Source organism: Schistocerca cancellata, chromosome 9 (genome assembly GCF_023864275.1).
Source record: "Schistocerca cancellata isolate TAMUIC-IGC-003103 chromosome 9, iqSchCanc2.1, whole genome shotgun sequence".
NCBI lineage: Eukaryota > Metazoa > Arthropoda > Insecta > Orthoptera > Acrididae > Schistocerca > Schistocerca cancellata.
Genome location: NC_064634.1, coordinates 101,742,320 through 101,769,690, shown reverse-complemented (window position 1 = coordinate 101,769,690; position 27,371 = coordinate 101,742,320). Strand labels below are relative to the sequence as shown.

At 44.8% G+C, this 27,371-nt stretch overlaps 1 protein-coding gene and 1 non-coding gene across 5 annotated transcripts in view; one reads left to right on the top strand and one right to left on the bottom strand.

Annotated features, from left to right (window-relative positions):
• The window catches only part of LOC126100174 (TBC1 domain family member 4), an 874,659-nt gene that overhangs the window by 641,866 nt on the left and 205,422 nt on the right, over positions 1 to 27,371 (top strand). The window contains exon 1 of one of the 4 annotated variants that reach the window (XM_049910725.1): positions 25,918 to 26,184. The exons of the other annotated variants lie outside the window; for them this stretch is intronic. Coding sequence (XP_049766682.1) covers positions 26,095 to 26,184 — 90 coding nt within the window. The 5' untranslated portion in view covers positions 25,918 to 26,094. Of the gene's footprint in view, positions 1 to 25,917; positions 26,185 to 27,371 lie in introns of those variants that run through there. 4 annotated transcript variants of the gene reach the window in all.
• Trnae-uuc (transfer RNA glutamic acid (anticodon UUC)) lies at positions 18,595 to 18,666 on the bottom strand. The gene has a single exon. It is a non-coding gene; the product is annotated as a tRNA-Glu (tRNA).

The following is a 27,371-nucleotide window of genomic DNA, read 5'->3' as shown; positions in this document are numbered from 1 at the left end:
GTGGATGATGCTGTAGTACATCGAGAGGTTGTAACAATGGAAAATTGTACCGAAATAGAGTAGGATCTGCAACGAATTGACGTATGGTGCAGGGAATGGCAATTTAATCTCAATGTAGACAAGTGTAATGTGCTGCGAATACATAGAAAGAAAGATCCTTTATCATTCAGCTACAGTATAGCAGGTCATCAACTAGAAGCAGTTAATTCTTTAAATGATCTGGGAGTAGGCATTAGGAGTGATTTAAAATGGAATAATCATATAAAGTTGATCGTCGGTAATGCAGATGCCAGACAGATTCATTGGAAGAATCCTAAAGAAATGCAATCCGAAAACAAAGGAAGTAGGTTACAGTACACTTGTTCGCCCACTGCTTGAATATTGCTCACCAGTGTGGGATCCGTACCAGATAGGGTTGATAGAAGAGATAGAGAAGATTCAACGGAGAGCAGCGCGCTTCGTTACAGGATCATTTAGTAATCGCGAAAGCGTTATGGAGATGATAGATAAACTCCAGTGGAAGACTCTGCAAGAGAGTCGCTCAGTAGGTCGTTAAGGGCTTTTGTTGAAGTTTCGAGAACATACCTTCACCGATGTGTCAAGCAGTATATTGCTCCCTCCTACGTGTATCTCGTGAAGAGACCATGAGGATAAAATCAGAGAGATTAGAGACCACACAGAGGCATACCGACAATCTTTCTTTCCACGAACAATACGAGGCTGGAATAGAAGGGAGAACCGATAGAGGTACTCAAGGTGCCCTCCGCCACACACCGTTAGGTGGCTTGCAGATAATGTATGTAGATGTAGATGTAGACATACTTTCATCACGTTCAAGGCTGCGTCCAACGGCTAACGTATATTTGACCGCATCGAGACAGTATGCGGTAGACCCCTAGGAGTCCAGGATCGCCTTTATCAGACCTTGACAAGGTCTTCCCCTTGCATGGTGGGCAAAGTACACACTTGCGGAGTATTATGTCTACTTTCGTCGATGCATTGCCGACGCACGTGATGATCACCGTTGAAGCAGGTCTCTGTTTTTCCCCTGGAGGTTGTGGCCTTAACACCTTTGGCTTTATGCTGCGCTGGATCAGGGGGTGGTTGTCGCCATCCTTGCGTAGAACTGTATGTAGGTGTCGCAACGCCGCTGCTAAACTGTCTTGGTCGGAGATTTAGCGAGCGCTGTGCAGTAGTGTAATGAGAACGCCTTCTCATTGTGAGGCGGCATGACGGCTGTGTCCTCGTGTGGCATTCGGTCTGCGCTTAACTAACACGTCCAGGAACGAAAGTCGGTTTTCTTCTATCGCCACTGGGAATCAAATGTTTTGGTACACTGAATTCAGATTATTCAAAATACCTTGCAATAGTTTCGTGCATAAGGTCAAAGCGTTTTTGTTTTGCATGTTGGTGTTCCAGTTGCTAGGGTTTGTTTATCGATTGTCATTTTTTTAATCTGTAATTCAATTGAATTTAATTGATGAAAGGAGGAGATATAAAAAGGCCTTCGAACTACCATCCCCCAAGTACTTAGTGTAGCACACACTGTAAAGTTGATGCATTAAGTTGTTCTGAAAGCGGTACTGATATTCAAGATAATAAAAGCGGGTTAAAAGCTGTGAGCTATCTGGGGAAGTTATCCTTGCATTACTGAGCAACTGTTTCACCAGGTATCCAGTCTAGTTTACCAAACTGCCAACCAGACTAACATTAATTATAATCTTTTAATACTCATCTTACGACAACCGGTTATATATAAAGAGAATTTAAATAAAAACAAATAAATCAGTTTATATTTGGACATTTATTTTAACATTGATCATTGTCCCGTTAAAATTTCAGCATATTAAACTTGATTCATAACTAAACTGGTGCCTTATGTAGGATTGTGTAAATGTGACTTTGTAGTCTTGCAGAACACATCAAATACGGAGCCAAGATTGGGAGACTGCATACAACACTGCATTCATAAAATAACACACGAAGAACGTTGAAACATATGCAAGAGGAAATTAACCACATCCAACCGATTCAATATTCATCCAAAGAAATTGCGGTCATAGCGCAATCCTGTCCGTCATGAAATTACCACACACTTGTATACTAAATTCATATTAATTGTCTGTGAAATCTTCTCGAAAATAATAGCTGAGGGCTACTTTGATGATTACACCGCATGTTTCACGTGGTCAACTTGGTTTACACAAAGAGTGTAACTCCACAATAATTTTGATAATTAAAATAAATTACATCGAAACGCAATTTACAAAAAAAAACTCAAATTGGTTACTATCGTCATACTATTAACATGATGGGTCAAACAATTATATAAGCACGTGGTACTGGCCTCACAAAGTACACCCCACGTGGTTTGAACATAAAGAAAAGTTGCTATATCGAAAAATATTGTCAAGATGAGACGTTATAATCTCACGCACATTTGCATCTAAGATAGATGATCTTAGTTAGAGTTATGGATCATCAACATGTGGTTCCACTTTGCTCACAAAGTAGTGACAAAGCAACTACTGGAAGATATTCTGAACTTCACACTCGAATTATACTGCGTTGCAATTTAAGATAACATAAGATATTTTAGATCTAAACCTGAAACAAAGGTGATTAAATTTTCAGTTAGGCTGAACTTAAGAAATCCATTGTCCTACGGACTTAGCAGAGACACGCTTAGCCGGAGATCTTACCGCTTCAGACGCTCGCCGCAGACCGACTGGCGTGGGCCCCTACTGAGGTTGCCTCACAGATACAATCGGAAGTGACCAGAGAGGCAGCTTCCTATACAAACACGACAAGGGACAGACAGGACCATACCAAGAATAGAAAACTCTTTGCTTTTAGAAAGCGTAGCTACCTGTTCTGACGTTGGTCCTACTGTTCTCTAGCAGACAGGCTTGTCTGCTAACATCAAGCATGCAATTAGAAATACATTTGCTCATTCATCCTTTCACATAGAAGGGAAGGGGGATGACAGTATGTTATCATATACAGTATATAAAAGAAAGCGGATGTAGGTTCCGTATGAGATTGTGTGACATGAATTACATATAAACTGTGTTTTAAAGTGTAGTAGTGTGACAGATCGTTCTTGTTTATGTGTAAAAGTAACACGTTCCACTGCGCAGTCTCCTCCCAGATAGTCAGAAACACAAGAGTAAATTTAGAAGTGGAATGTACGCCGTAAATGACAACAGATTTAAGAAATTAACATGAAAGGAATCCAACAGAGACCTTTCAACACCTCTTTCCTGCTGTGAGCGTCCGAACATAGAAACTACTGCAGCAGCCTCCATCCTCCCACTAGTTCCCTCATAATTTGTTTTCTGACTTTCACTTGTTTCATTGTCAACTGATTTATACTGATGGCAGTATTTAGTTAGCACTTCGATGTCTAAAATTTTACCTATGTCTACAGTAGTGGCAGTTGCAACTGCATTTTTAGATGTGTGTCCTCTGTTCTGTCATGTACCATCAACTACCACAGATAAATCTGTCATGTTATTTAATTCTACTGCTTCTTTAGCAGCGGCTTTCATAGAAGCAACAGCAACAGATCTGACACATTCACCAATTACTTCTGTGTACTTACTTGATCTGGTTGGTGGGTTTGACAAGTTCAGTGTCACACATAATACTTTAGCTGCAGTCAGTCCTTTACGTATGCACCGCACTGCATACAAGAATCTAACATTGCTCTCAAACAAGTCATTCTTGCAGTTTTGAGAAGTCCAAAATGACGTAGAGAGCCTGCAAACGTTGCACTGAACAACAAGTTTGTTAGCTAGTCCAGTCCTTGCAGAAGCGTCCTCAAATATGCTAATTTGGCCACCAAAAACTTTACATGATACAGCATCTTGTAAAACTTGTCCTACCACACTCAAATCTAATAAAACATAACCTAAACTATTTACATGATCTTTGTCAATAAATAAATCCTCATGGTTTCCAAGTTTCCTCCTCGAAGCACCAGTAGGCGTGGCCTTTTCGTGTTTCAGTGAAACATCTATTTCAGGATCAGCACTGGATTCAGATCCAGTCGTATGCTGATTTCCATGGAAACGTCGCTTCATAAAAGAACTCTTTCTTTTCGTCATGTTGAAAAGATGTATAAGAACGTGTAACAGTACACCAAACCACTATGTTTATAGTTAAACAGCTATAAAACACTACACCCACAAAGTAAATCCACAAGATGTTTGTGCAATACTGCCATTTCTGTTTACACAGTGCATCCAACCTCTTAACATGAATTCAAGAAATAAGTAACCACAGCCTTGTGGAGTAAATAGTACCAGAGATAGTAAGTCATTGCAGAAATACCGATTTTTTTCCACTTGCACTATTAACTCTGAAATGATAAAAAGTACACTTCCAATGGGAATTAATCGACAAATGACGCACCAAATTGTTCAGGAGAGATCAAATATTAGTAAGAGATAATAATCAGAAAATGTCACTTTTTAACAAATTTCACCATACGTACTCCCTTTAACTCCACACGCCCTACACCATTACAGAGCCTCCACCAGCTTGAACAGTCCCCTGCTGACATGCTGGGTCCATGGATTCATGAGGTTGTCTTGATACACGTTTGCGCCCATCCGCTCGATACAGTTTGAAACGAGACTTGTCCGACCAGTCACCACGTCTCCAGTCATCAATAGTCCAATGTCGGTGTTGTCGGGCCTGGGCGAGGCGTAAAGCTTTGTGTCGTGCAGTCATCAAAGGTACACAATTGGGCCTACGGCTCCGAAAGCTCATATCGATCTACATCTACATCGATACTCTAGGGAATATAACACTACCTTGGGGAACGCCTGAAATCGCTTCTGTTTTATTCGATGACTTTCCGTCAATTACTACGAACTGTGACCCCTCTGACAGGAAATCACAAATCCAGTCACGTAACTGAGACGATATTCCATAACACGCAATTTCATTACGTGCCGCATATGTGATACAGTGTCAAAAGCCTTCCGGAAATCCAGAAACACGGAATCGATCTGAAATCCCTTGTCAATAGCATTCAACACTTCATGTTAATAAAGAGCTAGTTGTGTTTCACAGGAACGATGTTTTCTAAACCCATGTTGACTGTGTTGTTGACTCTGTGTCAATAGAAGTTTTCTTCAAGGTAATACATAATGTTAGAACAGAATATATGTTCTAAAATCCTGCTGCATATCGATGTTAACGATATGGGCCTGTAATTTAGTGGATTACTCCTACTCGATGATGTTTCGTTGAGTGGTTCGCACACTGACAGTTGTTGGTGGCCCAGCACTGAAACCTGCAGCAGTTTGCGGAAGAGTTGCACTTCCCTCACGAACGATTCTCTTCAGTCGTCGTTGATCCCGTTCTTACAGGATCTTTTTATGGTCGCAGCGATGTCGTAGATTTTATGTTTTACCGGATTCCTAATATTCACAGTACACCTGTGAAATGGTCGTACGGGAAAATCCCCACTTTATGGCTACCTCGGAGATGCTGTGTCCCATCGCTCGTGCACCGACTGTAACACCACGCTCAGACTCAACTAAATCTTGATAACCTGCCATTGTAGCAGCAGTAACCGATCTAATAACTGCTCCAGACACTTGTTGTCTTATACAGGCATTGCCGACCGCAGCGCCATATTCTGCCTGTTTACATATATCTATATTTGAATACGCATGCCTACACCAGTTTCTTTGGTGCTTCAGTGTAATAGCAGTAACAGGGGTGAGGTTAGGAGACACTTTTTTGCCAACCGCGCCGTGGCGCTGCGGGATGGAGCGGATTGGAGCGGCCGGTCTTGTTTGGCAGGCGGCCTGCACGCAGTGCCAGAGTGGGGCTCTCAACACCGGCCAGACTGCGCGGCGACGCAACAGCTGCGCATTTGTACCCTCCCTCCAACCCCTCCCCCATCCCCCACCCACTCCCCCACTCCCACAATCCCCCCACCCCTCAATCGTGCTGTGATTCCGCGCCCCGACTTGTCTCCGGGAAAGACCGCTCCAGATACTACGGCTTCCGTCTGCTACAGCAGCGCTAGTTTCAGCGCTAGGGACGGGAAAAACCGACCAGTTAAAACAATAACGGTGTTTCAGTGCTGGATAACTGATATTATCTATATTTTTGTCTCAGTAATAAGTTCTTTTGTTTTTTTGTTATTATAGCCGGAAAAATACCGAAATACCAATTACACAAAGCATCAGTGCTAAAAATTTTCGTTTTTGAATAAACCTTTTTTTTAAAAAAAAGTACATTTTATTTGTGAAATTTGCATTGGTTTGAGTAATTGTGTTGTTATAGAAAATGGAAAAAGCAATCACTGCTACTGTAATACGAATACCAACAGAAACGAGTAACAAACACATGGCATAAGAATACAATAACGTCCCTGTTGCCACATGTCGTGGCTTAAGCCGTCGGCACACGGACCGTGCATCCGAACGTTGAGCGTTGAGCGTGCCGAGTTTTTGACGTCATAGCGTGGTATAGCACGCTCGGGAGTCTTTCCGAACGTGCAGAGCAATATCTAGCATGTCAGATATTCTGAGCGTGCGTCTGAGCGTTGACCAATGAGATGACACAACGCCACCTACGTCACAAGCACTCCGTCTCCCTTCAGTACAGAGTTGTGAGGCGCCATATTGGCATTCATTTCAAGCCTATATGTATATATGCCGTTTCTGAGCACCAGCAAATTGAGAATCACAGGAAAACCCGTTGTTAACTGTGTAATTCGTTACAATAAAATAATGAGAAACATCATATTCGTGGCAAAAGAATTATTGTAACTTGCGTATTGTGAGAGTAGGCTATTTGAAGGCAGCGACACACTGAAGATCGACCCAAAACGTATTTTTCTTGGTACAATTTGTTATGATTAAATTTCAGTTAGTAGCATATCTACGATTAAGGATTTTAGCAGGGGATAACATAACCTGATTAGTTGATAAAGGTGTGATGTTGGTTTAGCGTAATGAGTAGAGTCACTAACCAGTGAAGAGTTTTATATCGAGGCCGTGGTTCGCGTTTTCACTCTCCCGAAATTTTTTTCCTAACATTCGTGTTTTTATTAGGTTCTGATACTTTATTATTAGTTTAATATAAGCATATATTATAATATTTGATGTTATGTAAATATAAGTTCACCTTTTTTTTAGGGGTGACTTTGTTGGATTGGCATAATCTACAGGACAGCTTGCGCTACTTGTATGAAGATATTTTGTTCCTTTTTCTTTTACGCCTCGTAGTTCACATGTTGCAAAGTTTCTGCTACTGCGTAGGAACAGTGATCAAGTAAGACTGACCTTGGGGGTTTTTACTAAAATGTGGGAATGATGAAATCTTATGCGGAGAAGTATTCCAAATTTGTAATGCACTGTTTGTAATGGAACTTCCATAAGCCTGTGTCCTTATTAATTGGACATGGTACTTTCCTTTTCGTGGACGATGGAGGAAATGTGCGTTTTAATAGAGCTAGCGTGGGAATTTTATGCGCTCTCGTTGAGTAAACAGTGTGATTACGAACTAGAAGCATCCCTCAACTGCCACTGGAGTGCGTTGCGATCGCGTATACCACGTTGGGGCCCACGTACCGTATGCACAAGTCGCATCGCTTCTGAGCGTTGAGCAGCACGTTGAACTTGCCACGCTCCACGTTAACGTTCAACAGCACGGTCCGTGTGCCGACGGCTTTAAGGTACGCACGTTCACGCAGTGTGTAAGAATCGCTCCAACCTGGTCTGTTCGGCAGTCGTCGCCGTACATCTGTTTGTAATGGTACTTGAATTACGTAACCATTACGGGACCATACCTCAACCTCTCGATACCAGCAATATTCTACCGTGTTTCTGTAAAATAGTTAACATATTTCTGAGACAACATTCAGATTTGATTTCATTAATGTAGAGGTACTTTGATACATCGATATGTTTATATTGCAATGATATTATTCTTATGTGAATTCTTTTCTTGTGTCACTATGATCTTTGACGTTCTTGTAACCCTGACTTTTGGGCGCGTAAGTGGTTATTAGAGAGTCAAGTCTTGGTCGTCATATTGAAAATACACAAATTGTAGTCAGTTTATAAAATGTGAACTTTAACAGTGAGGATGATATTTCCAAATATGTTTTATAATGTGATGTTTTGTGTGTTACGTGATATTGCAACAAAAGTAATAAAAAAGAAGTATAACTTAAATTCAGAGTGCTAATTACTTTTTTACATCACCATTGTGCTAATCTTCAAGAATGGTTTATGAAACACATCTGTAAAACTTTTTAATATCGCTTAATAATACCTAGGCCTCTTTGTATCCGAGCTTGGAATCATCACTACCTAGATTTTCGACGATTGAGGCCACATAATATAACTTTGTTGTTGCCCGAAAATGCAGTATTTATTAGCGTGAGCAACACCACAATCATAATTAAATTTTGACCTTTGTTGTGGTAGGGCTGTTAGACGTTGTAGCAACCGTCGTCCGGAAATACACTCCTGGAAATTGAAATAAGAACACCGTGAATTCATTGTCCCAGGAAGGGGAAACTTTATTGACACATTCCTGGGGTCAGATACATCACATGATCACACTGACAGAACCACAGGCACATAGACACAGGCAGCAGAGCATGCATAACGTCGGCACTAGTACAGTGTATATCCACCTTTCGCAGCAATGCAGGCTGCTATTCTCCCATGGAGACGATCGTAGAGATGCTGGATGTAGTCCTGTGGAACGGCTTGCCATGCCATTTCCACCTGGCGCCTCAGTTGGACCAGCGTTCGTGCTGGACGTGCAGACCGCGTGAGACGACGCTTCATCCAGTCCCAAACATGCTCAATGGGGGACAGATCCGGAGATCTTGCTGGCCAGGGTAAATGACGTACACCTTTTAGAGCACGTTGGGTGGCACGGGATACATGCGGACGTGCATTGTCCTGTTGGAACAGCAAGTTCCCTTGCCGGTCTAGGAATGGTAGAACGATGGGTTCGATGACGGTTTGGATGTACCGTGCACTATTCAGTGTCCCCTCGACGATCACCAGTGGTGTACGGCCACTGTAGGAGATCGCTCCCCACACCATGATGCCGGGTGTTGGCCCTGTGTGCCTCGGTCGTATGCAGTCCTGATTGTGGCGCTCACCTGCACGGCGCCAAACACGCATACGACCATCATTGGCACCAAGGCAGAAGCGACTCTCATCGCTGAAGACGACACGTCTCCATTCGTCCCTCCATTCACGCCTGTCGCGACACCACTGGAGGCGGGCTGCACGATGTTGGGGCGTGAGCGGAAGACGGCCTAACGGTGTGCGGGACCGTAGCCCAGCTTCATGGAGACGGTTGCGAATGGTCCTCGCCGATACCCCAGGAGCAACAGTGTCCCTAATTTACTGGGAAGTGGCGGTGCGGTCCCCTACGGCACTGCGTAGGATCCTACGGTCTTGGCGTGCATCCGTGCGTCGCTGCGGTCCGGTCCCAGGTCGACGGGCACGTGCACCTTCCGCCGACCACTGGCGACAACATCGATGTACTGTGGAGACCTCACGCCCCACGTGTTGAGCAATTCGGCGGTACGTCCACCCGGCCTCCCGCATGCCCACTATACGCCCTCGCTCAAAGTCCGTCAACTGCACATACAGTTCACGTCCACGCTGTCGCGGCATGCTACCAGTGTTAAAGACTGCGATGGAGCTCCGTATGCCACGGCAAACTGGCTGACACTGACGGCGGCGGTGCACAAATGCTGCGCAGCTAGCGCCATTCGACGGCCAACACCGCGGTTCCTGGTGAGTCCGCTGTGCCGTGCGTGTGATCATTGCTTGTACAGCCCTCTCGCAGTGTCCGGAGCAAGTATGGTGGGTCTGACACACCGGTGTCAATGTGTTCTTTTTTCCATTTCCAGGAGTGTAGTTTTACGAAGTGACGGAGCAATGGAGTACAATGATTGATATGCTTTAGAAGAGTGAAGAGTTATCTGCCTCTTCTGTGAAATAATAAAAGAGACTACCACGCGAGAAGAACAAAGTGAGTGACCGTTGCAAAACATTTTCATGCAAACATTAGTCCAACTTCCAAAGTGAGATCGCCTCTTACTAAGTTTTCTCTTCTTCCACAGGGCAACCACAGCATTTATGAAAAGACTATGTAACATCAGTATGGCATTATTGTAAAATTGTTTTTGTAATGCCTTTTAGCCTGAAGATGAGGTATTCCCTGGAAACATGTCGCTAAATAAATAAGTAATACAATAGTTAATAAAGTTTGTGACTGGTAGCGGTAATTTAAAAAGCCTTTACATATTTCTTGAGACAGTCACGACCGAAAAATAGTCAAAATGGCTTCAAATTCTAGATGTTTTGTGATATACACTATGTGATCAAAAGTATCCGGACACTCCGAAAAATATACGTTTTTCATATTAGGTGCATTGTGCCGCCACTTACTGCCAGGTACTCCATATCAGCGACCTCAGTAGTCATTAGATATCGTGAGAGAGCAGAATGGGGCGCTCCGCGGAACTCACGCACTTCGAACGTGGTCAGGTGATTGGGTGTCACTTGTGTCATACGTCTGTACCCGAGATTTAGACACACCTAAACATACCTAGGTCCACTGTTTCCGATGTGATAGTGAAGCGAAAACGTGAAGGGACACGTACAGCACAAAACCGTACAGGCCGACCTCGTCTGTTGACTGACAGAGGCCGCCGACAGTTGAAGAGGGTCGTAATGTGTAATAGGCAGACATCTATCCACACCATCACACAGGAATTCCAGACTGCAATAGGATCCACTGCAAATACTGTTAACAGTTAGGCGGGAGGTGAGAAAACTTGGATTTCATGGTCGAGTGGCTGCTCATAAGCCACACATCACGCCGGTAAATGACAAACGACGACTCGCCTTGCTTGGTGTAAGGAGCGTAAACATTAGACGATTGAACAGTGGGAAAACGTCATGTGGAGTGACGAATCACGGTACACAATGTGGCGATCCGATGGCGGGGTGTGGATATGGTGAATTCTCGGTGGATGTCATGTGCCAGCGTGTGCAGTGGCAACGGCAAAATTCGGAGGCGGTGGTGTTATGGTGTGGTCGTGTTTTTCATGGAGGGGGCTTGCAACCCTTGATGTTTTGCGTGGCACTATCACAGCACAGTCCTACGCAGATGTTTTAAGCACCTTCTTGCTACCCATTGTTGAAGAGCAATTCGGGGATGGCGACTGCATCTTTCCTCACTATCGAGTACCTCTTCATAATGCACGGTCTGTGGTGGAGCAGTTACACGACAATAAGATCCCGGTAATGGACTAGCCTGCACGAAGTCCTGGCCTGAATCCTATAGAACACCTTTGGGATGTTTTGGAACGCCGACTTGGTGCCAGGCCTCACCGACCGACATCGATACCTCACCGCAGTGCAGCACTCCGTGAAGAATGGGCTGCCATTTCCAATAAACCTTCCAGCACCTGACTGAACGTATGCCTGTGTGAGGGGAAGCTGTCATCAAGGCCGAGGGTGGGCCAACACCATATTGAATTCCAGCATTACCGATGGAGGGCGCCACGAACTTGTAAGTCATTTTCAGCCAGGTGCCCGGATACCTTTAATTACATATTGTATCATAATAATGTGTAGTAGGTTCTGAGAAAGGAAATTTAAGGAGCGTGCACCAGCTAAGGAAAGTAGGAAATATGAAAACATTGGCTGGAAAGAAGGATCTACAAGGTTACGGTGACAATGGTAATTATTGTTGCTTTAGTAGATGTGACATATCTTCTTAAGCTAGAGATGTTATTCAGTTCTCTAACATCATGTGAGAGGATGTTCCACAGTCGGGTTCCTGCTACTGAGAAGGCTTTGAGGAAATGGCTGAAAGGAGGAGTGGGACAGAACGGATTTTTCTCTGATGAGAGCGGGTATTTCTGCCTTGTTGTTCAGAAAAAAGCATTAAGGTCGAGGAGAGATACGGGGCACATTGTACGTTGGTCCGGAACCGCGCGACTGCTACGGTCGCAGGTTCGAATCCTGCCTCGGGCATGGATGTCTATGATGTCCATAGTGCTCAGAGACATTTGAACTTTTTTTTGTTTTTTTTTTTTTGCGAATGATGGTGAAATCACAGATGTAATGAACACAAGCATTCATAATTAGTTCCACGCGCTGTCAGCATTCCTGAGAAAGGCTTCCCAGGAAAACATCGCTGTAATCAATGAGTGGAAGTATATTTGTCTTTTCAGGTCAAGAGGAAGGAGTTTTTATATTTTTGTAGGGAATGGAGAGTCGTTGATGCCTTCTTGCACACTGCAGTTGCGTGCTCAATCCAATTTAGATTTTCATCAATTCTTACTCTTAGAATGTTTGCTGGAGGAGAGGTGGTCATACTTGCCCCATGTAGGGTAAAAAACGGTAGGATTTGCCTAATTGAGGCTGATGAGCCTAGAATGACCAATCAGTACCGCTTGGGTACCTCCGTTTAAACCTCTCACAAGTCCGTGTCGTTCAGTGAACACCACGGTCGAGCCACCTACTCGGCTGTCGTCCGGTCTCTGCCTGCTGAGAGACGTCGCACACAGTAGACGCAACACTGGTTCAAAATACCTTGTATGACTCAGCCTGAAATCCACGCGGACGGGAAAGCGCTTTCGGATTCTCTCAGTCGTCCGTACTTAGAGAAATAACTTGATTGATCACAACGGATCATCGACCACTGACTTCAGAAATATGCTAAGGAAATATCATCTTCAACCCGGAGGCCACACAACTTGCACACTCAACGGGAGCTGCCAGGTGACTCATCAATTTCACGAGCTCTCAAACGTTCCGCGAAGCTCTGATCTAATTAAGCTTAGGAACAGAATTTAGGCACTTTGTATTGATACTGATACCGAAGCTACCTTGAAGGATCTCATCTATTCTTACGTCCTGTGCTACATCCCAGCGCCACAGTTGTAGAAGGGAGAGACTGGCCCGTGGAGATCTTTTAGCGCGAAGGAGTGACTCAGTTGTGCCTTAAGCCGCCGGCACATGGACCGTGCTTTTGAACGTCAACGTTTAGCCTGCCGAGATCAACGCGCAGCTGAACGCTCAGAAACGGTGGACTTCGTGCATACGGTACGTGGGCTCCAACGTGCTATACACGATCGCAACTTGCTCCAGCGGCAGTTGTCAGCTCTATCTTGGCCGTAAATCACACTGTTTACGAAATGGACGGGCGTAAAATTCCTATATTAGCTCTATTAAAACTTACTTTCCTGCCTTGTCCGTATGCTAGTCAGACTGTTCGGTCTGTAGTATACATAAATAAATAATTGTATGTCGGTGAACATGTTAAAAGGCAGAAATGAGAGTGCCATTTCCTATCTGTGAGGACATCGGCTTAGAAGATTTCCATTAAAAATACCGCGATACAAATTTACAATCTTTCTCCACGTGGTCATTGTTACTTGAACACTGTTCCAAACAAGTAGCAGAATCTCTACAACTTGTAAATTACAAAACTTAAGGGGGAAAAAAAGCAGGCAAACTATCTTATTGCAAGTAGTGCATGATGTCCTGTGAATTAAGCCGATCGAACAAACTCCTCAAAAAGTGTGCACTTGTATTTACATGACGTCGAATATTATTGTGTATATACTTACATTAAACTAATAAAAAATATGTTGTTGTTGTTGTTCTGGTCTTCAGTCCTGAGACTGGTTTGATGCAGCTCTCCATGCTACTCTATCCTGTGCAAGCTCCTTCACCTCCCAGTACCTGCTGCAGTCTAGATCCTTCTGAATCTGCTTAGTGTACAATGAGTGTACTGGAACGAGAAGCACCAACATGTCACATTTTTTCTTACGAATTTGTATCGCTAGCCACTGCAGTAAACCGACCACTATGACTGTACATAGCAGGTTACCAACTACTGAAAGCTTTAATCGTAGCTATGTTACTAACTGAAACTGAATTGTGACAAACTGTACCAAGAACAATGCGATTTTAATAGATCCTCAATGCGCAGTTGCCTTCAAACGGCACACTCTCCTAATACGCAAGTTACAATAATTTTTTAACCACGAACATGACTTTTCTCGTCATTTTATTACAACGAATCTTAAATTAACGACGGGTTTTCGAGACATGCTCAATTTTCTGGTGCTGGTGCTCAATGTGGCGTCTCGCGACTCTACTGAAGCGAGATCTGTTATCTCGTTGGTCAACGTTCAAACGCACGTTCCGGATATCTGACGTGCTAGGTGTTGCTCTGCACGTTCGGAAAGACTCAGCAACGTGCTATGCCATGGTGTGACGTGAGGAACTCAGCACGCTCAACGTTCGAATGCACGGTCCGTGTGCCGACGACTTCAGCAAGCCTGCAGGGCAGGTCGCGGGAGCTCGTGCTCCACGCATCGCGCGTAAAATGGTCAGTTACTTTCTTGATTTTTATGGAATATTGTAGCAGAGTCGGAGCATGCTCAGAGGAAGATCCCGAGTGCCTGCGCTACTCGCGATTGCACATAAAGTGGAAGATTTTACTGATCCTAGTACCAGAGGTGAAACACGACTAGAAACGCGCATGTTTGTAAGCAAAGTTAGAATTCTGAAGCTCAGAATTATATTTATTATCCGGCATAATTGTTACGTAATGAAAAGGCGGTCGTACAATCATCAACCGCCAATGGAAGACTCATACAGGCACGTGATAAATGATTGATTGCAATTGTAGTGCGAATGCAGTCTCAACCAGTAGGGACGTGTTACTTGAATTTGAAGTGGAATAAAGTAGTGGTAGCGCACAAAAGGGTCCACTGATTAAAACCTGTTCGTTTCTAATACAGTATTTTGGAAAGGAACAGAATCCATAGAACATTTTTATTTTTTATTTATTTATTTATTTGTCAAAGACATGCTGCCTGTTACTATGTAATAGGATTTGACATGTTATGTCATACAAGTTGTTTTATTACTAGTACATTTTTTGTTGAAAAAGTGTACGAAAGGATAAAACAAAAGATAGTGAATAAATATTATATATACATATAAGTACAAATGCATATACACTATTTTGTTTAGATGTATTGGTAACTTAGATAATGGTGATAAATGAGATACGTAATAGGTTGTGGTTGTACTTTAAATTAAAATTAGAAGTGTATTTAATGGTAGAAACAAGAGATGGCAATTTGTCTTAGTTATGATGTATGGTTACACCTGTTGCATATGTTGTCTTGACAGTGGTAATACTTAATTTAATACGGTGATTAGTTAGGTTGTAATGTGTTTCCGAACTTACGGTAACACTTGAGATGGGGAGTTTATTTAAAATGTCGTAGTCAGCCGGCCGGAGTGGACGAGCGGTTCTAGGTGCTGCAGTCTGGAACCGCGCGACCGCTACGGTCGCAGGTTCGAATCCTGCCTCGGGCATGGATGTGTGTGATCTCCTTAGGTTAGTTAGGTTTAAGTAGTTCTAAGTTCTGGGGTACTGATGTCCTCAAATGTTAAGTCCCATAGAGCTCAGAGCCATTTGAACCAATAAAATAGTACGGGAGGCTTACGACTTCCATTAGCCCTGAGAGAACATCTCTAGAAGGTGTTCCATCTTATCAGCACCCTCAGAAGTTTCTTCGCACCAGGTTGTGGAGAACATCAGCCGTCAAGGGGAAAATTACTCGCCGTAGAAATCAGTGTAGTTGGTCTCGACCACAACCCATTTAGGAGTAGTACGGAAAGCTGACCGATCATCTGCAGGCTGGAGGAATCCTCCCGACGCCAGACAGCGGAAACCGCCTCTGGCGTACAGAACAGCCACAAAACAAGCGGATAAACTCGACCAAGAAATACGTTGGAGGATCTAATAGAGATGTCGGCTGCATTGAAGATCGCGATATTGACATTGTGCTTCGAACAGTACCCTTTTTTGGTACCATCAGTACGCAACAGTCACATTTAGTCCTGTATGGTTTGAAATTTTCAAGTTTTTAACACTTCTGAAGGTCCCATGAAGGTCCGCTTAATTTTTCGGATTTTATTTTGTTAATACGCTAGTGACGTCATTCATTGGTAACTCTTGAGACTGATAATCCGCCGTGTTTATGACATCATTGGTCTGTCGGCGCGGCCTCGCATTGTACACTAACCCCAGCCGTACACGGTAGCGGGAGCCCCCGCGCTAACCTAGGCGGGAGCGCGCGCCTTCTAGAAAGGCGAGAGTGCCGCCGCCGGGCAGCGATCACGCGCCCCCCGCATGCTGGCGGTCACCTTGCTGTATTTCGGACGGCGCCCGTCAGTCGAGCAGCCATGCACGGCCCGCCTGCCTGCCAGAACGCGGCGCTCGAACAGAGGAGGCAATCGTTTCGCGGAAGTTCTACAATGTTGACCACTTCCTCGCTCCCTCTACTTGCTGTCCAGCCCTCACCGCAAAGCAAAAAGTTTTCCATGGTGCCGACCCATAGTCATCCAGCATTTTTTGAATGAATGCACCCCTATTGGACCGCATATTTCTGTATATTTCCTGTGTAGTATTTAGATCTCGGCTTTCACGCCATTACCAAGTACGTAAAAATTAAGGCCCCTAGAATCAAGGTCTTGACGCAGCAGTAAAATCACTCTCTTAAAATAACGGGCTATGTTAGTAACTACATCACGACATGTAGCTACTAACATGGTCTGTTATTTTAAGAGAGTGATTTTTCTGGTGTGTCAAGCCCTTAATTCTAGAGGCCTTAGTTTTTACTTATGGACGTATAGACAGTTGTCGATACGTGTCATGGGGAGGCAGCTTTAGTGACTGACTGCTAATGTGAAGTTTGTTTGTCCTTCTGAGGAAGGCGGGTTTTAATCCGTCGAAACCGTGGTAAAGGTTATTTGAAAACCACCGTTTATTGCATCTGGTTGGCTGCCTGCCTGTTACGCCTGCTGTTCCGAAACCGGTGCTGTACTGTAGCCGTGTTCAAAAATATATCGAGACCGTTTTTATTTCAAATTTGAAGTCACATAACGAACGACAAAACAAATCAACAATTTTCTAATTTTTACCTTTACTAGTACAATGAAACCTTACTTCTCGCCAGATTTCGTTGTGCCACGTGAACGGGATGTACCCTCTAGGTTTTGATTAGTGAGTTTGCGAGTGTCAAACTATGCGACGTAAATGATCCTATCTTTTGACTGAATTGACTGAAAAGCTTAACGTTTTTACACTACCAACGGATTAAAGACCTTAGTATGAGATACATTTGAATTTAATACATCTACCTGATCCTGAGAAAAAATGGTTTTGACAGTCGCACAAACAGACAACAAAGTGATCTTATGGATCCTGCATAGTCTAGGTTTCTGGACGCAACTCTTGCTGCAAGAGGTGGCTGGTAGTCTTTAGCTGTCCACAGTCACCCCCACGTGTGTTCTTTGGGCCTAGTAGCTTCAGAATGCAGTCCATTTCGAGACTTCTTACGAGAGATGTCCAGGTCGTCCAACTCTCGGTATGGCCCGGAAGCAGTTGTTCTGTATGATCGTGGAGTATCATTGAAGCTCTGTGTGGTCTACAAAAGGCTTTGCCTACGTTTAAGCCACGTGGAGTGGCCGAGGTTTGAGGCGTCATGTCGCGGATTGCGCGGCCGCTTCCGCCAGAGGTTCGAGTCCTCCCTCGGGTATGGATGCATGTGGTGGTCTTAGCATAAGTTAGTTTAAGTAGTGTGTAACTGTAGGAACCGATGACCTCAGGAGTTTGGTCCCTTAGGAATTCACATACCTTTGAACCTACGTTTAAGCGATTAGGTGGACTGGTAGGTTGCGTATAGATGGTTTATCGCTGAGGTTAACGCCTTTGTTTATCGTTTCTGGCAGTCAGTTTCCGTCTGATGTCTGGTGGTTCAAGAAAGTGCAAGTTCTCCTTCGTTATTGGCCTGAGGCAACCTGTTAAAAAACACGACACAATTCGCTAAGGGGTATGTTATCTGCTTGGCGTGACATGACTTATATGCCATTCCGGGCACGCACACTTTGCTGCTGAATATCACAGACAGAGGGTTATAGTTCTTATCACCGAGGTCTGTGCATGAAACGAAGCTGCTGCCAGCCTGTGGATGATATTGTTTCCGCTGCAGCTTTCTGCTTAGTGTCCACACAGTGTTTTCTGTAGGTCAGTGTCCCGTCGAAGGTGACGCCTGGATATTTTGGGGTTGCGCAGTGTTCCAGTGGAGCGCCCTCCCAGGTCAGATGAAGGGTCCTCGTGGTCTGTCTGTTCTCTATGTGGAACACACGTGTTAGAGTTTTGGCAGGATTAGGTGTGACGTGATTGTCCTCGTAATACGTAGGAAGTTGCTCCAAGGTTCGTGATAGGTAGCTCGGCACGACGTTGAAGGCGCGGCATTTATTGAGGGACGAGTTGGTCGTTACAAGATTGGGTCTTCTTCAGCTTTACGTCAAACATCTAAGATTGTTATACAGAAGATATCTTTGAGACATTGTGAAACTATACAGAAACCGGTCGACGACGTGTTTGGAAATTTATAGTTTTAACATTGGAATAGACCTAAATTTATAATTTCTGTAGCCTTAAGATTCCGATGATCTTGAGTGAACGATGTAAAAATTTTTCCCATGCCGGGAATCGAACCCGGGCCTGCTGGGTGAAAGCCAGCTATCCTAGCCACTAGACCACATGGGAGACGACACGTAGATTCCTAATGCTATGAAGAAATAACGTCCGCTACGTATGCCAAAAGAGGTGAGTCACATAAGCAGTTAACTTCAAATTATATCCGGTATCTTACCAGAAACTGTAATTCTGTTTTCACCCAGATGATAACGCTGTTTTTAGTTTTCACAGAGTTTTAATATTTGTTACAGAGAGATTGCTATCAACTTCTTTTGTGAAATAGGAGTGTCGTAATTTCTGCTGCTAGTACCTTCTTTCCGGATCAGACCGATCTAACGAATGCAGGAGTTGGTGACGTCACGCGGAACTGTCTTGCTGGCGGGAAGCTACAGCTTGATGACGTCATCAAGTGAAACTAGCGACACACGCCAAATGCTCACTACACAGGATAGTTTTCTTTTTTTGTGCCCCTTTTGTACCGGTATTGTGCCGATGCAATATTCCTTTTCCTCTTCATCCAACGCGACATTTCCCCTTGCTAGCGTATCAAATCACGAACTTCCCATATGGCAGCAATCATTTCATTCTTCAATACAGAGGATTTCCGAAACTAATCACCACATTTCCGAGAAGCCAACGCCACTGAATTGGTCTTTTTTATTATTACAGTAGTAGCAGCAGAAGTTACTAATCTTCTTTTGAGAAGGGGATAAAACAAATAGACACCGATATTTCCTCAGTATAATCAGCTCAAAAAAAAAAAAAAAAAAAAAAACGCAGCATCCACGTGACTTACATACTTTGCGCTATTTTAGTCGGAAACCTAATTCCCGATTTTATTTATTTATTTATTTTTTTTTTTGACCTTACGAAATGGATACGTATGGCCACTTGAATGGTAGAGTTATAAGTACATTTCGTTAGAATGTGCTGTTTTTCCAATTGTGAACTAGACAGTGACACTTCCGTACATTATTCATTGTGTCAACAAGGCTCTAAAGCTAATTTTACACGGGTCATATTTCACGGCAATGTGTAACTGTAATAATGTTGCCGTCAACATAGCTGCAATGTTGCTGGAACACAGGGCCTTTTATCGGTTTGGCCCGGGAATGTTGCTGTTTGAGCAGGATTTGTCGAGTCACGTAATCTGAGCGTTGAAGCAATATACAAGGTGAACGTTAATAAAACCGACAGGCTGCAGCCGGCCGCTGTGGACGAGCGGTTCTAGACGCTTCAGTCCGGAACCGCGCTGCTGCTACGGTGGCAGGTTCGAATCCTGCCTCGGGCATGGATGTGTGTGATGTCCCTAGGTTAGTTAGGTTTAAGTAGTTCTGAGTTCTAGGGGACTGATGACCTCAGATGTAAGTCCCATAGTGCTTAGAGCCATTTGATTTGATATCCCACGGGGTGGGTTCAGGCGAGTTTCGGAAATGATGTCCCACCTCGGCGCACATTGGCTCATTTCCTTGCGGATATGACAGAGTTGCGTCGTATGTGCATTTGTGGAGTCTAGGTGAGCATAGTGGATGCGTGTTTAGTGCAGTGTTATGTTTATTTGTAACGATTGCTGATACTCAGAGGTTCAATGTGTGCTGAAATTATCGTATGACAAATTCAAATGGCTCTGAGCACTATGGGACTTAACATCTGAGGTCATCAGTCCCCTAGAACTTAGAGCTACTTAAACCTAACTAACCTAAGGACATCACACACATCCATGCCCTAGGCAGGATTCGAACCTGCGACCGTAGCGGTGGCGCGGTTCCAGACTGAAGCGCCTAGAACCGCTCGGCCACCCCGGCCGGCTGTCGTATGACAGCGAAACTTGGTAGATATGCTAAAGTGTTAATGCGGAACCGACTTAAGCCGGAAAAAAATAGTTCCAGTTTTGGCCACAAGGTCCAAACCCGGCACTGTGAACGCAAGAAAGACCTCCTTATGTAGTGTATTAGGAACAGGATGCAGGCAGAAAAGATCAGCCAAGTGAGAAAGGCATAATACTGATTTTATTATTAACCGCCGCTTTCACAGTTTCGTTAATATGAGCGCCGGAGATATCGACAAGATGCTGCATCCACCAAACGATGTGATCAACAGTTTCTCGCAGCAGTTCCGGTGGAGCATGAGCAAAGAGTTACTGTCTTCACGCCAGGTAGAGACCGCACTTGTCACTTTGATATACGCAGAGCCGAAAGTGACATGTATTCAGATCAGGTGATCTTGCAGGCCATGTATTTGGAAAACCTCTGGAGATTAAACGCTCGTGGAAGGTTGAGGATCTCTCTCACTGGACGACCGACGTGAGGTGTTGCCCATCTTGCATGAAAACAGTGGTTTCCACACGCACTTGCGCTCTTCCAAAGCGGGAATCATGCTCTGTAGGAGATTATGTCGATAACGTGTTGGTGTCACGGCACAGATGACAAGTGCTCTGGGTGTATTCTCTTCAAAGAAGAACCGACCGAGAATAAAGGTGCTTGTGAATCCACACCACACAGCCATGCATAGCCAGTGCAGCATCTCTTCGTGCACAACACGCGGTTTAACAGTACCTGAAATTCCGCAATTCTGTTTACTCACTGCACCCTGTAGCATAAAATGTGCCTCGACAGCCTATAGAATATTACCTGGCCACATGTCGACCCGTGCCAGAAACCGAAGAGCAGATTCAGAAGATTGCTACGGATCATGAGGTTTCAGTTGCTGTATGGGTATCAGTGTATACACGTGCAAAATTTTCCGTCCTGTTGACCATGGGATGGACAATTTTTGCGACACTGCAGAGCACTAACACTAGTTAAGACGCGTGCTGCACGGTCAGTTACAGAAGCGGCAACCTCGTCGATAACTTGCACCAGGATAGGACGCCTTCGTTTTCCAGGTGGCACACCAAGTTCACCCTATTTTTAGAATTTCATTATCATCTTCTTCAAACCATTTAATGACATCAGGTGTCTAGTCAGACCATTCAGTCGGTGATACTGTCTCAATGGAGCACTGCAATTGGTGCGTTCACGTCAAACAGTTTCAGCAACAGCTCACACTCTCTCTCTCTCTCTCTCTCTCTCTCTCTTTCTCTCTCTCTCTCTCTCTCTCTCTCTTCTCGATAGCCCTACTGTTGACTCACGCTACGGTTTGTCAAATGATAGCGCGGATGTTATATCATTGTCATACAGACAGTGTACAGCGCCAGCTTTGCACCTGATGGCCAGAACAGAAATTGGTTTTTTGCAGCGTAAATCGTTTCCGCATTACTGCATTAGCATACCTACCAAGTTTTGGTGCGATACGATGATGATAGAGGGGAGAGGGTGAAAACTGCCGCCGGCAGATAGCGTACTCCTCTCAAATAATAACAATGGGTCAGCCAAAGTTGAGGTCCCCTCCGACGGACGAAAATGGTTCAAATGACTCTGAGCACTATTCGACTTAACTTCCGAGTTCATCAGTCGCCTAGAACTTAGAACTAATTAAACTTAACTAACCTAAGGACATCACACCATCCATGCCCGAGGCAGGATTCGAACCTGCGACCGTAGCGGTCGCTCGGCTCCAGACTGTAGCGCCTAGAACCGCACGGCCACCCCGGCCGGCTCCGACGGACGCATCATCATCAACAGTACCAGATGGTGTCATTTCATAAGACATTGCGCAGAGATTTGGAGTGTAATCCAGCACATTGGCGCAAAGACTGGCTATCAAGAACTTCACTCCGTGTTCCAACCTTACCAGTGAAATACTAGAAAACTAAAGTAAAGTAAACTCCACTTGAACAGGCCATGAAGGTCCAACTGTACCAATCGGCCGCCGTGTCATCCTCAGCCCACAGGCGTCAGTGGATGCGGAGATGCGGGCGACATGAGCTCAGCACACCGCTCTCCCGGCCGTACGAGGGGCGTTTGGAAAGTCAGTGGAAAAATAAAAACTACTTACGTGTTTGGGGTAAACCTTTTTTTATTTTTCGACATAGTCTCCTTTTAGACTTATACACTTCGTCCAACGCTTTTCTAATTTGTTGATCCCTTCCAAATAATAGGAATTGTCCAAGTCTGCAAAATAGCTATTAGTTGCTGCAATCACTTCGTTTGAATAAAATCTTTGTCCTGCGAGCCATTTCTTCAAATTGGGGAACAAATAGTAGTCCGAGGGAGCCAAGTCTGGAGAATAGGGGGGATTTGAAACGAGTTGGAATCCTATTTCCATTAATTTTGCGACCACAACTGCTGAGATGTGTGCTGATCGATTGTCGTGATGGAAAAAGACTTTTTTGCGGTCCAATTGCCGGCGTTTTTCTTGCAGCTCGGTTTTCAAACGGTCCAATAACCATGAATAATATCCACCTGTATTAGTTTTACCCTTTTCCAGATAGTCGATGAAGATTATCCCTTGCGAACCGCAAAAGACAGTCGCCATAATCTTTCCGGCCGAAGGACTGGTCTTCGCCTTTTTTGGTGCAGATTCTCCCTTGGTAACCCATTGTTTAGATTGTAGTTTGGTCTCAGGAGCCTAGTAATGTACCCATGTTTCATCCCCAGTGACGAAACTACGCTTAAAGTCCTGCGGATTCTTCCTGAACAGCTGCAAACCATCCTTCCAACACTTCACACGATTCCGTTTTTGGTCAAGCGTGAGCAATCGCGGAACCCATCTTGCGGATAGCTTTCTCATGTCCAAATGTTTATGCAGAATATTATGTACCCGTTGATTTGAGATGCCCACAGCACCTTAACTCTTCTGCCATCCATCACCATATCATGGATTTTGTGAATGATTTCTGGAGTCCTAACCTCCACAGGACGTCCAGAACGTTCAACATCACTTGTGCCCATACGGCCACTCAGAAAAGTTCGAAACCACTTATAAACTGTTCTAATCGAAGGTGCAAAGTCATCATACTGTTTATCAAGCTTCTCTTTAGTCTCCCTTCATAAAGTAATGTGTAATCACCACACGAAATTCTTTTTCGTCCATTTTTTGACAATCACTCGACTTCCTTGATTCACACGAATGCCAAACAGAAAGAAATAGACCAATATGGCTGAAACTTGGTGTGCATTCTTTCCAAAGATGCTACTAACTAAACATGACCTTGATACGTGACGGTTCTAACAACCCTACCAGAACAAAGGTCATAATTAATTTATGATTATAGTGTTGCTCACGCTGCTAAATATTGCATTTTCGGGCAACAACAAAGTTATATTATGTGGCAGGTATCATTAGAGCACAGTTAATAAAGTCATTTTATGAAATAATGGTTAAACTAGGCACTCATCTTTTCGTGTTTCCCACGCTGGTCTCGTTGTGAACTTATGGCTCAATCGTCGAAAATCTAGGTAGTGATGATTCCAAGCTCGGATGCAAAGAGGCCTAGGTGTTATTCTGCGATATTCAAAAGTTTTATAGATGTGTTTCATAAACCATTCTTGAAGATTAAACTTTTACAAGTTAGGACAATGGTGATGTAAAAAAATAATCAGCACTCCACATTTAAGTTACACTTCTTTTTATTACTTTTGTTGCACCAACACTTCACAATATAAAACATACTTGAAAATATCTTCCTCACTGTTAAAGTTTACATTTCATAAACTGACTACAATATGCGTCTTTTCAACATGACGACCAAGCCTTGACTCTCTAATAACCGCTTACGCGCCCAAAAATCAGGGTTACAAGTACGTCAAAGACCATAGTGACAAAAGAAAGAATTCACATAAGAATAATGTCATTGCAACATAAACATATCGATGTATCAAAGTACCTCTACATTCATGAAATCAAATCTGAATGTTGTCTCAGAAACATGTTAACTACTTTACAGAAACACAGTAGAATATTGATGATATCGAGAGGTTGAGGTGAGGTGCCGTAATGGGAATACAAATATTTCGTCGCATGTCCAGCGATCCAATTGACCGCATACGTCTTTTGTTTGGGGTCATATGGTTCAAATGTCTCTGAGCACTATGGGACTCAACTGCTGTGGTCATAAGTCCCCTAGAACTTAGAACTACTTAAACCTAACTAACCGAAGGACATCACACACATCCATGCCCGAGGCAGGATTCGAACCTGCGACCGTAGCGGTCGTGCGGTTCCAGACTGTAGCGCCTTTAACCGCTCGGTCACTCCGGCCGGCCCTTTTGTTTGGGTTGGTTGGTTGTTTCGGGGAAGGAGACCAGACAGCGAGGTCATCGGTCTCATCGGATTAGGGAAGGACGGGGAAGGAAGTCGGCCGTGCCCTTTGAAAGGAACCATCCCGGCATTTGCCTGGAGCAATTTAGGGAAATCACGGAAAACCTAAATCAGGATGGCCGGACGCGGGATTGAACCGTCGTCCTCCCGAATGCGAGTCCAGTCTCTAACCACTGCGCCACCTCGCTCGGTTTTTTGTTTGGGAAAAAACATCTTGTCCGGTAGAAAAAGTACATCTGATGTGATTTCTGTGTAGTTAGTGCGTCGAAGGAAGGCCAGTATTCGACGCGTCAGCATCCAGACGTCCCTCGCTGCGCCACACACTAAACCATGTTCTTCCATTGATAACAGTCCACAGTTTGTGCAAAGAGGAGAATCGACCATATGAATTGCATGTAATCGACTCCTGGTCACAAGTTTACGGTTTATAAGAATATACCACATCGATCTCGCTGCTGTTGACAGCACTGGAGTATGCACTGCACACCAAATGTGGTTCCACGTTCTCGACGGGTATTTGAATTCCATTATGTTGCAGCCATGGTGATCCATCAAGCACCTATAGATCTCACGAGTCGTGGGTATTCTCGTCGAAGGTACTTTCAGAGGAACGTAAGTGTAATCAACAAGAAATGAGGCAAAATATTGCCCACCGCAATAGGGGGTTCGTACGAAGGCGGAACAAGTATTTCTATCAGAGCAGACGTTATGCTATGCTTTCGTTGTTGCCAATTTCGTATCATCGCTCGCATGTAAAGCGCCAGAGCTTTGTTTCGCACGTTTGTGAGGTTGAGGCCACCGTTCCGGAACTGTAGCGTTAACGTGTCATATTCGATCTTAAATAACATCCCAGCTCGGCTACGGAGCCGTGTGTGTGGGGTCCCTTGGCTGCGGGAACACCGGCCGTGCCGTGCGGTGGCGTGGCCAGCCCTGGGCACGCAGCGGCCGCGTGGACACCGCCGGCCGGCCGGCGCGTCCTCTAGTCCGCCCTGCCGGCGCTAAAATTAGGCCCGCCTTCCTCCTGCCTCAGCTGGCAGCGCATCTGCGTCACCCCCTGACGCCGCGCCGCTTCCACAAAACCAGCGGCCGCGCCGCCCGCCCGCCAGTAGCCACCCGCCGTCTCGGGGGGAGCTGACAGCGCCGCGGCCACTGTGCGCCTAGTGGCACCGCCAGAGGCGCCCACCCACTGAGCTCTCTCAGTCATCGGACAGCGTTCGCCGCGCCACGTTCGCGTTCGCGATAACGTTCACGTTCAGATCCGAGTGACGCGTGGGGCACGCCCAGCACGCGGCAGCCATGATCACGGTGCCCATCGGCAAGTCCAGCCCGTACCACAGCCCCAGCCAGAGCGACGCGAGCAGCCTCAACCTGCGCAGGGGGCCACAGGTGAGTCAGCGGTGGCGGCGCGCACCGCCTGACCTTACCCTACCCTACCCTGACCCCTCACGCCCCAGCGGGGCCAACGAGATATACGGGCCCTGAAACGAAGTTGTGACGTCACACTAGTAGTCCTGTCCACCACGCTCCAGCAACGCTCGGTTCCATGCACGGTCCACACGGAATCCATATTTAACTGAAAAAGTGGCAACTAATGGTCTTCATTTTCTACATCTACGTATATACTCCGCTAGCCACAAAGCGGTGTGTGGCGGAGGGCACAATTCGCGCCAAAGTCATATTACCCCCCCCCCCCCCCTCTGTTCCACTCGCGGATCGCCTCAGTACGAGCTGCAATATGTCTCGTGGTCTTATCGTGGCGTGTTTATCTTCCACCGTTAGGTCAGACGATAGAAATGCCACTTGCACGCTTAGAGTAGCTGATTGACGGTGACCAACTTTAAACAGAACTAGATTAATTTTCACACACATTTATTAAAATAATAACAAGCATAAAAATTACTTAACGAGGCTCTGGATCCTATTTACAATTAACAATCTGAAGTTCCTTTGGTATTGGTATGTTAATCTTATTCTCACCTATATCTCTGATACTTGACAAAAGTGTCTATACATTTATCTTCATGGCTATGTACAGGAATATGGTAATCTTATTAGGCGCAGACTGAAACTTGACTATAGACTGGTACAGACAAATGTAGAACTAGTATAGACTGGTACAGATAAATGTAGACTGACTAATCGGAGGTCTGTACACTCGTTATAATACTTCGCGCGTTCATGTATCACTGCGCGAGTGTGATCCGCGAGGAGAAAAGGTTCTACGTTACCAGCAATCTCATTGGCTGCGTTACGTATTAATAAGCGGATCGGCGGAAGCAGAATTTGGTCCGTCTCTATGGCAGTGCCATCTCGTAGTGCGGAGATGGACGAGCGCTGCGCCTGCGTTGTTGTGCTCAGCGGGGCGTGCTCTAGTGAGAAAGTTGTGTACGCACTGACTACGCAACACCTTATCTTTGAATGATGATCATTACGCGATTTGAAAGTTTGTGGTAATAATATATGCTCTACATCCTCGGTGAAGATTGGATTTCGGAATGTAGAGAGCATCCCCTTCTGTTTAGTGCGCCGTCTATCTGCAAGTGTGTCCCACTTTAAACTATCTATGAGATTTG